General features: G+C 46.9%; 1 protein-coding gene across 5 annotated transcripts in view; it reads right to left on the bottom strand.

Moving 5' to 3' along the window:
- MYO16 (myosin XVI) overlaps nucleotides 1-13,222 on the bottom strand; it is a 517,195-nt gene that overhangs the window by 358,381 nt on the left and 145,592 nt on the right. For all 5 annotated transcript variants that reach the window (XM_075918615.1, XM_075918625.1, XM_075918604.1 and 2 more), the window contains exon 3: nucleotides 9,951-10,021. In XM_075918615.1, the coding sequence (XP_075774730.1) occupies nucleotides 9,951-10,021 (71 nt within the window). The remainder of the gene's footprint in view (nucleotides 1-9,950; nucleotides 10,022-13,222) is intronic.

A 13,222-nucleotide genomic window follows, 5' to 3' on the forward strand; every position in this document is an offset into this window, starting at 1 on the left:
ACGAGGCTGGGACGGGTAAGCCCACGGGAACCCAGCGGGCTGGGGAAAGCGCCGGGAGTTCCTTGGGCCCCCTCCCGACGAGGAGGCTGGCACCTCGGTGGAACAGGCCGATCGGTGAGACCAGGGGAGACCGGGCGACCGAAACGAGACCGGGCACCCCGCCACCCGAGGGAGCCCCGAAGGTGGTCTGCTATCAATGCGGCCAGGAGGGCCACTACAAGCGGGACTGCACCCTGATGGACTGCACCTTTGGACAGAGGCGGGCTGGGAGCTCGGACAGGAAGGCGGCCGGCGCAGCTCAGGTAATTAAACGACTGTGGGTTAATGGGAACCCGGTGGAGGCTATCCTCGACTCGGGATGCGGGCAAACCATTGTCCGAAGGGACGTGATACTTCCCGGGCGGGCCCGGGGTGCCCCCATAGCCCTCCGGTGCGTCCACGGAGACATTCACTACTACCCTACGACCCGGGTACGGATAGGGGACGGGGAGTTGGAAGGAGACTGTGTAGTCGCCGTCGGCCCCAAGTTAGCATACCCCCTCCTGCTGGGGCGGGATTGGCCCGGCCTGAAGCGACTCCTAGGACAGTGGGATAGCGGAGGACATCCTAAAAGGGAGCCAGAAACTGGGCAGGGGACCTTGGTAGCCCAAGGAGAGCAAGATGAGGGGGGGGGCGAGTCAGCAAGGGGCCCGGACGCCGGGACACCACCCACCGTCCGTCTTGACGTAGAAGAAGGGGACTTCCTCACTCAACAACGCGAGGACCCCACCCTACGGGCAGCCTGGGAGCAGGTGCGCACTACAAGTGAGACGCAGGAGGGGGACCAGCCCAATCAGCCGGACGGGCCGCGATTTGAGGTAAAAGAGGACCGCCTGTACCGGGTGTCTGCGGGGGAACTCCCTGGGGAAGAAAGGTGGCAGCTGTTAGTCCCAAGACCGTACCGGTGGAAGGTCCTGGAATTGGCCCACGAACACCCGTGGGCCGGGCACCTGGGCCGGGAAAAAACCCAACAGAAGATACTCCAGAGGTTCTATTGGCCGGGGGTGTACCAGGAGGTCAAGAATTTCTGTAACTCCTGCCCCCAGTGCCAAAGAACGGCCGGGGGCCGGGTCCCGCCGGCTCCCCTGGTGCCCCTGCCGGTGGTAGGGACCCCCTTTGAGAAGGTAGCATTAGACCTGGTAGGGCCGCTCGAGAAGTCTGGGCGCGGACATAATTACATCCTGGTCATCGTAGACTACGCCACCCGGTGCCCCGAGGCAGTGCCCCTGAAAAGAGCCACCGCCCCCGCCATAGCGGAAGCATTAGTTAAGCTATTCTCGTGGGTCGGGCTGCCCCGGGAGTTATTGACAGACCAGGGGACGAATTTAACGTCGAAGGTTATGACGGAACTGTGTAAGGTCTTGCAGATCAGGAAGCTCCGGACGTCAGTATATCACCCCCAAACCGACGGGCTGGTGGAGTGATTCAACCGCACATTGAAGGGGATGCTGCGGAAGTTCGCACAAGAGGAACCCCGGGAATGGGATAAGCTGCTGCCCGCACTGATGTTCGCCGTCAGAGAGGTACCGCAGGCGTCGCTCGGGTACTCCCCCTTCGAGCTATTATACGGGCGGCGACCGAGGGGGATCCTGGACCTCGTAAAGGAGGGATGGGAAACGTCAGTATCGCCTGCCTTGGGGGCCGCCCAGTACGTACAGAAACTGAGGGGGACCCTCCACGACCTAGCGGGCCGGGCCCGAGCGAACCTAGAGAAGGCGCAAGAAGGGCAGAAGGCCTACTATGACCGAAAGGCGCAGGTGAGGGAGTTCGAACCAGGCGAGCAGGTTCTGCTGTTGCTGCCTAGCGGGGAGTCCAAGCTCCTGGCCCACTGGCAGGGACCCTTCCGGGTAATCAGGAAACTCGGCCCGGTCGACTATGAGGTTCGGGTAGACGGGAACCGCCGGGCAACCCAAATCTACCATGTCAACCTCTTAAAGAAGTGGCATCCACGGGAGGCCCTCCTGATTGACCCCCGGGACACCGACATTGAGCTGGGCCCGTGGGGGGAGCCGGAGGTGAGGATCGAGGGCATACGGGTCGGAGAAGAGCTCCCGGGCCCAAAGTGAGAACAGCTGCACCACCTTCTCGACCAGTTCAGGACGGTCCTAACCAGCCGACCCGGACAGACCTCGCTAGTACAACACAAGATCGAGACTGAACCCGGCAGAGTGGTAAGAGATAATATGCGCCCCCTTCCCCGGAAGTTATGGGGCACGGTGAAGGAAGAACTCCAAGCCATGTTGGAGTGGGGGGTCATACAGGAATCTCGTAGCGAATGGCGAAGTCCCATCGTTTTGGTGCCCAAAACAGATGGATCAACGAGGTTCTGCATTGACTTCCGTAAAGTTAACGCGATTTCGCGATTTGATGCATACCCCATGCCGCGGATAGATGAGTTACTGGGACGCCTGGGGAGGGCCGCCTATTTGTCGACCCTCGATTTAACGAAAGGGTATTGGCAGATCCCCCTCTCCCCCAAAGCCCAGGCGAAAACGGCGTTCGCCACCCCCTTTGGGTTGTACCAATTCAAAAACATGCCGTTCGGACTGCATGGGGCTGCTGCGACCTTTCAGAGACTCATGAACCAGGTCTTAAGGGACCATCAGGACTACGCAGCGGCGTATATTGACGATATTGTGATATTCAGTGAGTCCTAGGAGAAGCACTTAGAGCACATTACGAGTGTATTAAGGGCACTGAGGGAAGCGGGACTCACGGCCAACCCAAAGAAATGCCAATTTGGGAGGGCCGAAGTTTCGTATCTGGGGTACACGGTAGGGAGAGGGAAGCTGAAGCCTCTAGTAGATAAGGTCCAGGCGGTACGGGAACACCCCACCCCGACGACAAAGAGGAAAGTACGGCAGTTCCTGGGATTGGCGGGCTATTATAGACGGTTCATCCCGAATTTTTCCTCCGTAGCCGCGCCACTGACAGACCTCACAAGGAAAGGGCAACCCGAGAGGGTGAGGTGGACCGCGGCGTGCGACGACGCGTTTCAGGAGCTGAAAGACCGGTTGATCCGGGCCCCGGTGCTGGCCCAGCCCGACTTTAACAAACCTTTTACCTTACAGACCGACGCGTCAGAAGTGGGGTTGGGGGCGGTACTGACGCAAGAGGAGGAGGGACAGGAACATCCCATCCTCTATTTGAGTCGTAAACTGTTCCCTCGGGAGAAGGGATATGCGACAATTGAAAAGGAGGCATTGGCCCTCAAGTGGGCTGTCGATTCACTAAGATACTTTCTTTTAGGCGATGAATTTACCGTGGTGACGGACCACGCCCCGCTGCAATGGATGCAGCAAATGAAGGACACTAACCCACGGATCTTGAGATGGTACCTCAGCTTACAGCCATACAAATTCCGAGTCGTGCACCGCCCGGGGTCCGCCAACGGGAACGCGGACTGGCTATCCCGGTCAGCGGCAAACACAGAGACCAGAACCGCGAGTATGGCACCCGACTTAAGGGGGAAGGTGTGTGGCGGGGTAGCCCCGCCCCTCCCGGAAACGGCCGGGGCGCCGCGACCACGGGGGAAGGACTCACCCCCCGTAGGGGAGCGGATCCCGGCCCGTCTTTCCCGAACGGGGGGGCCGGCACCCCGGCCGGGTGACGAGCCGGGGCCGGCAGATAGTGCAGGGACGGGGGCGCCGGCACACCGGCCGGGTGACGAGCCGGGGCCGGCCGGCAGCGCAGGGAGGGGGCGGGGCCGAGCGGACGTGATAGAAACGTCACAGGGAGGACGGCCCTGGGAGGGGCCGGAGGCTGACGAGGGGGGTGACGTGATCTGCCTGCGACCGGCGGGCAGTTCAAAAAGCCGGAGGGGACCAGCCAAAGGGGGAAACGCGGAGGAGCCGCAACCCCCCCGGGAACCGGCGAGGGGCCAGCATTATTGGAGACCCTGGGCAGGCCCAGAGGAAGGGCCCAGGGGAGCCTGTGGGACCTAAGGGGGAAGAAGCAGCCCAGGGCGGGGACGCGGACCCTGAGGGCAGGGGAGTTTAGGGGTCTCGACCCCCCCTGCTAGGTGGGGGAGCATTTTCCCCGACCTTAGGGCCCTGGGCTGGGGTCCGGAGAGAGGGCGGGCCCGGACCCCCTTCCCCCACCCGCCTATCCAAACCAATCGAAACCGGTCGCGTCAAGGCATTGATAGCGGGAAAACCGAGGGGGGCGGACGTAAGCCCCTCCGCACAGGGGGGGGATCCCCTACAGGGAGATATACATTCACATTTTTAGGAAAGATGAGACCTATGATTTGTAATGATGAAACAGAACTATACCAAATTTGCTACAAGCAGGGCTTTCCACAGTTATACAAGGAGCAGGATTTACCCTGGATTAAATTACATCATTACAAATCACAGGTCTAATCTTTTCTAAAAATGTACATACAGAACAAATTACAAATGGGACAGCATCGCTCCAGGCATTATTAAAGGGTTACAATGTCTTTTTCCTCTAGTTCACTGGGGTTTGAAAACAGCATAGATGTGTACCCTGATGTTTGTACAGAGGCATTTGTGAAATGATTGGCAATCTTAGTCCATTTCAAACAACAAAAGTCATCAGTAGTAATTAGCTCCCTTGTTAGACAGGGTGGTTGACCGACTTGCCATACCAAAGCAACAATTCTGTGCCTCCCAAAAGAGTGCCTCTCAAAAAAGCTTAGGGCCTGAACTCTGCTACCTCTGATTTTCACAGGAGTTAGGTCAAAAGTCAGTTCTTCTGAAGTCCTACTCTGTGAATAGTGCTCTTAATTCAGCATCTTCCACAACCTTTATTAAAGAAATAGATCAATTTTTGGAAGAGTGGGGAGAAGATAGGAGGAAGAAAATAAAACAGTTTCATATTGTAAGTCATTTTTAATGACATTTTATGGTAAATGTATTTTTAGTTTTCTTCTTGAGTGAACAGATTTCTCATGCGAATGGCAATTGGGGAAGAATCCAAAATGATAATTCTTTTCTCCTACATAGAGCAGGTTACAGGCAGTTAAATTTTAAAATCTGCTATGTAAAGGATCTGAGTGGGCAATTTTTTCAATAAACTATAAGTTACTTTAAAAGATACTGTTGTTAACGGTTCTAAATCCTGCTGGAAAGGGATAACAATTGGAGTTCCTCAAGGGTCTGTTTTGGGACCCGTACTATTCAATATCTTCATCAATGATGTAGATATTGGGATAGAGAGTACTCTTATTAAGTTTGCAGATGATACCAAACTGGGTGGGGTTGCGACTTCTTTGGAGGATAGGGACATAATTCAAAATGACCTTAGCAAGTTAGAGAAATGGTCAGAGGTAAACAGGATGAGGTTTAATAAAGAGAAATGCAAAGTGCTCCACTTAGGAAGGAACAATTAGTTCCATACATACAAGATGGGAAGCGACTGTCTAGGAAGGAGCATGGCGGAAAGGGATCTAGGGGTCATAGTGGACCACAAGTTGAATATGAGTCAACAGTGTGATGCTGTTGCAAAAAAAGCAAATATGATTCTAGGTTGTATCAACAGGTGTGTTGTAAGCAAAACTCGTGAAGTCATTCTGCCGCTCTATTCTGCACTAGTTAGGCCTCAGCTGGAGTACTGTGTCCAGTTCTGGGCGCCACATTTCAAGAAAGATGTGGAGAAATTGGAAAGGGTACAGAGAAGAGCGACAAGAATGATTAAAGGTCTAGAGAACATGACCTATAAAGCCAGGCTTCATGAACTGGGCTTGTTTAGTTTGGAAAAAAGAAGATGAAGGGGGGACATGATAGCGGTTTTCAAATATCTAAAAGGGTGTCACAAGGAGGAAGGCGAAAATTTGTTCCTCTTGGTTTCTGAGGACAGGACAAGGAGTAATGGGCTTAAAGTGCAGCAGGGGAGGTTTAGATTGGACATTAGGAAAAAATTCCTAACTGTCAGGGTGGTCAAATATTGGAATAAATTGCCAAGGGAGGTGGTGGAATCTCCCTCTCTGGAGATATTTAAGAACAGGTTAGATAGACATCTGTCAGGGATGGTGTAGACGGAGCTTGATCCTGCCTTGAGGGCGGGGGGCTGGACTCGATGACCTCTCGAGGTCCCTTCCAGTCCTATTATTCTATGATTCTATGATTCTATAAAATCTTGAAATAAAGTGTGCTGCTGTATTTGTAGCATGACTGATGCCCAGATGTAGATGCACTATGCTTGAAAGAGGGTCAAATCTGGGTTGCCCAGTATGCATTTTGCCATTGTTTTCAATGAGATCAGGATTTGGTAGTAAATAAATTAACAATACTCACTAAACCAAATCAGTAGTTTACATACTCAGTAGTACATCATGTTTCTTCCTGTACAGAGTTTTCACTTCTCTTGGAATTGTGCATTAATTTATGTAGCGACAGGCCCCAAAGGAGACTCGCTGAATGTAATGGGGCATTAAACTCAAAAAGCCTAAAATGCAATTCACTTAAAACTGCTGTTAAAAAGTGTGTTCCAGTTGCTATATAGACTAACTGAAAATCCAGAGAAGTTTCTTTTTTGGTTTAAAAGTGTGAGTGGGACATTTTGTTTACAAGTCACACTGCCTTTGAACTGTTAACTAAGGCCAAAATTTTCAAATGTGATTAGTGATTTTGGGTGCCCAACCTGACACACCTTAAAGGGGTGTCATTTTAAGATGCACAGCCCTTTTCAAATTTCAGGCCCCTGTAAGATGACTCAAGTTGGAACTTAAGAATACGTATCTCTTTTGAAAATCTTGGCTTGCAACTTTTGTTGCTGGTTCTTAAATCCACAGGGGCAGGTGAGTAAGGACAACAAAAGCATTACAATGCCAGAGAAGATAATTAATTTTCATCTTCTTTTTATTCTGAACTTTTGAGATATAAAACACAAGAATAACCAATAGAAATGGCATGAAGATGGGCAGCACTGCCTTTGTCAATGGGCAGTGTGGGATCAGAATACAAAGCAACATCATTCAGGAAAGATTAATGATTGCAGAAGTATGTTGGGAAATTCCTAGCACAGACTTAAGAGTCTAGAAAGGTTACAGTCTACCAGTAACACGTCAATGTGACAGTGCTGCTTTGCTCCATGTATGTGAAATTGGAAACATATGTGTATCTAAATCAAACTGAAGAAGAGTGTATTTCTCATGAAACCAAATTCTGCTGTTTGTTATTGTATTTACATTAGACAGTTTTAGAATTAAGCCTAACATCCAACGGCTATAGCAGCTACATACTGCCTTTAAGAAAACGGGAACATGAAGGCTGAGTACCTATGGTGGCATCCTGATACCACTGAAGTCAATGGAAAATTTGCAATTGATTTAAAAGAAAGCAGGATCTTTTCCCCTAGAAAGAAGTACCATACAATATTTAAGGAATTCTTGATTTATCACAGAGATTACCATTGTACTGGGGGAAAGCTTGCTGTTTATGAATAACCTTTTTCTTGTTCTCCAAATGAAGATTTTGGAAACATTTTTCAAATCAGCCTGTTACACGGCAAAATACATATTGGCAGAAAGTTTTGCCTACGCGTCATGACCCTTCCATTTGAAAATTGAAAAGTTAAGGCGTCATATCATCTATTCATACATCTCTTCTCTTGGGGCTCGTCTTCACTACGTGATGGATGAAAGCTGCAGTGATCAATCCAATGGCTTGTCTACTTCAATATGATGAATTGATCTATGTGCACTCTCCTGAAAACCCTGGTACTCCACCAGGATGAGAAGAGTAGCGGGAGTTGATGGGAGAGCAGCCCCAGTCAACTTTACCATACAGAAGACATCGCGGTAAGTACATCCACTTCAGCTATGATATTTGTGTATCTCAAATTGCATAGGTTAGATCAACGGTGTGTGTGTGTGTGTGTGTGTGTGTGTTAGTTCTGCACACATAGGAATTGGAGCTGTGGAGGAAGTGGGGGCAACACCCTAGGAACAGGCTGGTTCCTGGGCAGCAGGGCCCCCCCTTACGCTAGGAATTCTTAAACAGCAGCAACACACAATGCAAATTTATTCCCTACCCCCAACATCCACCACTTCTCTAAATCTTCACCTTGCCCTCGTGCTGCTCCTTATCCAAAGGCTCTGCTTGCATGATGCCACTTCCCTGCAAGACCCCATCACACCTTAATCATCTGTGCTTCCTCCCCCCTCCTCAGTGGGGCAGACAATTTCCCCTGGCCCCTGGACAAGGTGGGGGGGACCTGCTCCATGCCCTCCTGTAGGGACAGGACCTTGGCTGAAAAGGGTGGGGCTGGGGCTATGGAACTCTCAGCTCCACCCAGAGAGTGCAGCGACTCCCCCAGACAGCCTGCCCCTCCTCTCCAGATGTGCTATGCACATGCAGATGATAGTAAAATTTAACTAGCAGATGACAGATCAGATGTCGAGTTGGTGCATGTGGATCAAATACAGATCCACATTTTTGGATCCATGCAGGGCTCTACTCATAGGCACCGTCATCAAGACCTCCATTTTCTCCGATGGGCTGGTCTCTCTGGCAAAGTTCCCTCTAATCTTTTCCACCCATGTGCAGATTTTTTCCATCTATAAGAAGATTATATCTGTCATGATGCAATGCAGATTCTCCTCTGACTAGGCAGTGTGGTGCTCTATTGGAGACACATGGCAGTGGAAGTATCATAAAAGATATAATCCAGCCAGGCAGCCTGGCTCATAGAAGAGAATGAGAGCAGATAACCAAACTACAACTTCTCTGAGGCATGACAAATTTTGACAGGTTCAACTTGCTTTAGTTGGTTTGGGACAAAAATATATATTGCGATTTTGGAATTGCGTGCTAGACAGAAATTATGGAAATTCACATAGTTGTAGGCATCAAGGCTCTCTAACCTACAGCCACATTCCACAGATAGAAGCCCCATATAGTTTAAAGGCAATTGCATGTACAAGGATGGAACAGTACACCTTGTAAAACAGTTTAAGAATGAATACAGTTTATTTTGGCATTAGAGACACAAGTTACAAATTTCCTTGTCTGAGTATAAAGTAACAGCGGCAGTAATCATGGGATTGCTTTCACTGGATTTATTTTGTGTACTTAGAATTGTGCACTAGAACTGTGTGATTAAACTGATTTTCAGTAATACTACCCTTAATTTGGGGACATATTTTTGTTGGCTTTTAAAATACACTAGAAAACCAGGCCAGTCATACATAAATGTTTGTGAACCTTCTGAAGGAATCTGGGCAAATTAACAGTTGTGTCTCGAAAACAGGCAAAACTTGGCATATGCTCCTGAGCATTTGGGACGTTTGACTAAACCTTCAAAGCAAAACAGAGATGCCCTACAAACCTTTGTGGAACAACACTGAAAAAAATTGTGTTCATGATGTGGTCCAGCAAAACAAAATAATAGTGCTTTTTACAAGTCTGCTGTGAGTCCTGAACTGCCATCCTTTACTTCTCATTAACTAAAAATAGTGTATTTTCTGTATTTCTCTCTCTGCCTTAATTACATGGTACACACAAACCTTTTCCTTTATTCACTTACTCTAATATACAAATAACTATGCTGACCTAAATGGAGATACTGCATTAGATTTTCATCTATAGGAGATCAACACTGAAAAAGGGAGGAGCTACATCAGTTAAACTGAAGGTTAATTTCTCTATCTTGGGAAGCAGTCAGTTTTTTCTTTGCTCTTACTTACTGTGCAGATAATTTATGCATAAAACATCTCCCTGGATTTTGCTAGTAACTGTCCTACATGATGCATCTTTGCATAAGCCTTTTGAATGCCAACATGTATTTAATGCACACAGCTGGATGCAATCATAATCACCCTGGCGCTCAGGGCAGATAAAAAAATTATTGCAAAGTCTTTTGTATTGTTAATGTGTCCAATATGCTACACAGAATCCTGCCATACTCATCCACAGTCACTAACACTAATCTTCAATCACTCTTACCAGATGGAGCAAGGAGCCTCCTGAGGAAGTAAGAGTGTGAGGGTCTGCACCATCCTTTAGTAGCCGTAACACTGAAATAGCAACAAAAAGAGAAGAAATAATTAATATGGCTATGCACCCAGTACTGAGATCTTAATAGCCTGATTTTTCATAATCTTCATTAACAGATTTATATGCAAACCTCAGAGTTAATATTTGTAAAACTATCATGTCAGCATTTCCTGTCTCATTTATTTTAATGGCTACATCGGCTGGTTCAGGACCTTTGATAACTATGCTAACAATAAGCAATATCAAGGACATCTCTAGAGAGTAGTTGTAGGTCCATAGTTCTGAATGTGGGATATTCCATAGCAAGGTCAAAATCACCCGATTAGACCATGTTCACATGAGTGCAGAACACAGTTAGCGGATTTTATTATATTTTGCAGAGTTCCCAGGAGTCCTAGAGGCTTTTTTTTTTCACTAAATGATTGAGATTGGTTTTCATAACTTATATTGCCTGAAACTAATCTTCATGCCACAGCTCAGTGAAGTGCACTCCATTCAATCTCTACAGTACAATATCTGAACGCTGCCATAGTATAATTCCTGAAAACTATATTTGGGTCCACATGCTTTGCTACAAACTCCTTTGCAATGAACCCAGGCATTTACCTGAGAGCAGACGACACCTCTGCATATTGGTGCTCAGTCAGGATTCTTAATTCTTTATTCCTTTTCCTTGGTTTCTATGGCTTTTATAACCTTTTCACTAGGAATTCAGGAATTGACTAACTCACTCTATCAGTGTTCATTCCAGGACAGGACTGAATAATGAAAAGGCCAGACATTATCAGGGGAATTCACCCCTGCACAGCAACTACTCAGCACTGAGCCCCTCTATCAAAGCATAGCTGGTTCCACATCCTCATCAGGAAGCCAAGGCGCAAGAGAAGTTATATGAATTGCCAGCATTTATGAGTTACCAGACAGCGCTTTCTAAGTAAGCTCATTTATTTTTAAGGTGAAAGCAATGCAAACAAAATGTATCAAAAATAAAACAACCGACTTGGATGCTAAAAAACTTAACAGAGGCCACCCCAACTCCAACCTAGGAGTTTAGAGAAAGGTTGGAAGGACCAATACCTGCCAAAAGTTGCCATTTGCTAGGAGACTCAGAACAGGTAATCATCAAGTAATTTATTCCCTGTCATATCCCACCCTCCTCCCCCCACCTTTAGACAGAAGGTTGTCTACTTGCTGGATCAGAAACAAGGCTCAGAATCAGTTTAAAGTCAGGTTCTTTATTCAAAAGTACATTCATTCTTTGTTCGTCTCCAAAGAATCCAGTTGGAACCAATATATGTGAGCCTCTCCAAGTCATGGAGAGGCTCCTTGGAGGAGCTATAACCTCAGTCAATTTGCCTAATCAACCTAGTTTCTAGAAAACTATATTCACCATCTCCTATGGAAATGCATAGAATGTCAGGCCCACAATGATACATTAACTTAACATAGTGAGATGGCTCAAATATATATTTCAGGAAATTGCCACATCTGTCAGAGAGGCAAAATTTGAACTTATAGTCCCCCATTAAGTGCACTTTCCCTAAGGCAAGAGATGCTGATAAGGGTAGGAAAGTAAGACCTAGGAGCATGCAACATGCTTTAGGGCATTCACAAAACTAACAGGCCAGAGACTAATTAGTTTTCCTCAGCATATGGGGAAATTATGATTTTTTCCAGAGATTTATAACTTAGGCAGGTCTTGATGGATTTCCATGGAAATCAGGCCTGTGCTTTCCCACTGTTTAATTTGAAGTTACTGCTATAAATCACAGAAGCACTAGAATAGTAATAGAAATGTAGCCGTTTTAGTCTGGGGTAGCTGAAGCAAAATGCAGGACAATGTAGCACTTTAAAGACTAACAAGATGGTTTATTAGATGATGAGCTTTCGTGGGCCAGACCCACTTCCTCAGATCAAAACCTGATCTGAGGAAGTGGGTCTGGCCCACGAAAGCTCATCATCTAATAAACCATCTTGTTAGTCTTTAAGAAGCACTAGAGGTTTTCAAAAATAGTCAGATATGGTTTTTGGTTTGTTTGGTAATTTTTTTTTTTTTAACACTGGCCATTTTCATTGTCTTTGATTTCTGAAATAAGCTACCAATTCACAATCACATTTAAAAAAAATCAAGCTGAAGAGACACCAAGCAGAAAAAAATCAGCTAAATCAGTTAAAGTTCAATACTGTTATAATGAAAGCAAGGGTTTAAAAAGGGAGAGGCCACCCTAAACATACGAGCAACTATATACTCCACTTATAACGATACATACAAGTATATATTTTGAAAGAATCAAAAAATGATAGTTACCACCAACTTACTTCATGATTCATTTCAGGCTTTGAAAATCAACAGAGTCTAAGCCCTCCTATAAATTCATACTTGAAGAATAAAACTGTGGTATCTCATCATTTGCTTTTTTATTTGTTTTTGCCTCATTTAATTTACGTAATTGCAAAAGGGCTTTGCCTTCTGGCAAACACAATTTTGTAAGCTAAATACTCTCAGACTTTACTGTTGTTCTTGGCACTGCCACTAAATTGGGAAGCAGAACATTGAGTAATGCAGATTAAATGGACTGTGTTACAGTTGCCAAGAAAAATGGAGAATATAAGGGGAGCATATTTATACTTGCCAAAAATTTGGCAAAAGTGGAAGAATGAAGAGGAAAAAAGCCCACAAACTATTTCTTCCTACTCTCCTTTACAGAAACCCAGTGATTAAAAATATCAGCCCCTATTCCTCGCTTACTATCTAAAGTTAGACTTTTCATCCATACCAGTACTAAAAAGCATTGTACAGTGCATTCAGAAGGAAATAAGGACACTCTGTTTCCCTTAGGTTACAGCTGCTAGAGTCCTAGACACACTCAACAAAGCTACATCTAGACTGCATCCCTCTGCTGACAGAGGGATGCAAATCAAGCACTTTGAAAGTGCAAATGAGCCCAGGATTTAAATATCCCGGGCTTAATTTGCATACTCACGTTCGGGTGCTGTGCCCATCACGCGCCCTTTCAAAAGTGAAAGTAAAGTCTAGCCACAGCTCTGCCAACAGCAGGGAGATTTTTCAGCAGATCCTGACCTTCTCATTTTTTGAGGAGTACAGGATTTGCCGAAAAAGCTTCACGCTTTCGGCAGAGCTTCGGCTAGACTTTACTTTCACTTTTGAAAGGGCACGTGATTGGCACAGCGCCCGAATGTGAGTATGCAAATGAAGCCCA

Source organism: Pelodiscus sinensis, chromosome 1 (genome assembly GCF_049634645.1).
Source record: "Pelodiscus sinensis isolate JC-2024 chromosome 1, ASM4963464v1, whole genome shotgun sequence".
Lineage (NCBI taxonomy): Eukaryota > Metazoa > Chordata > Testudines > Trionychidae > Pelodiscus > Pelodiscus sinensis.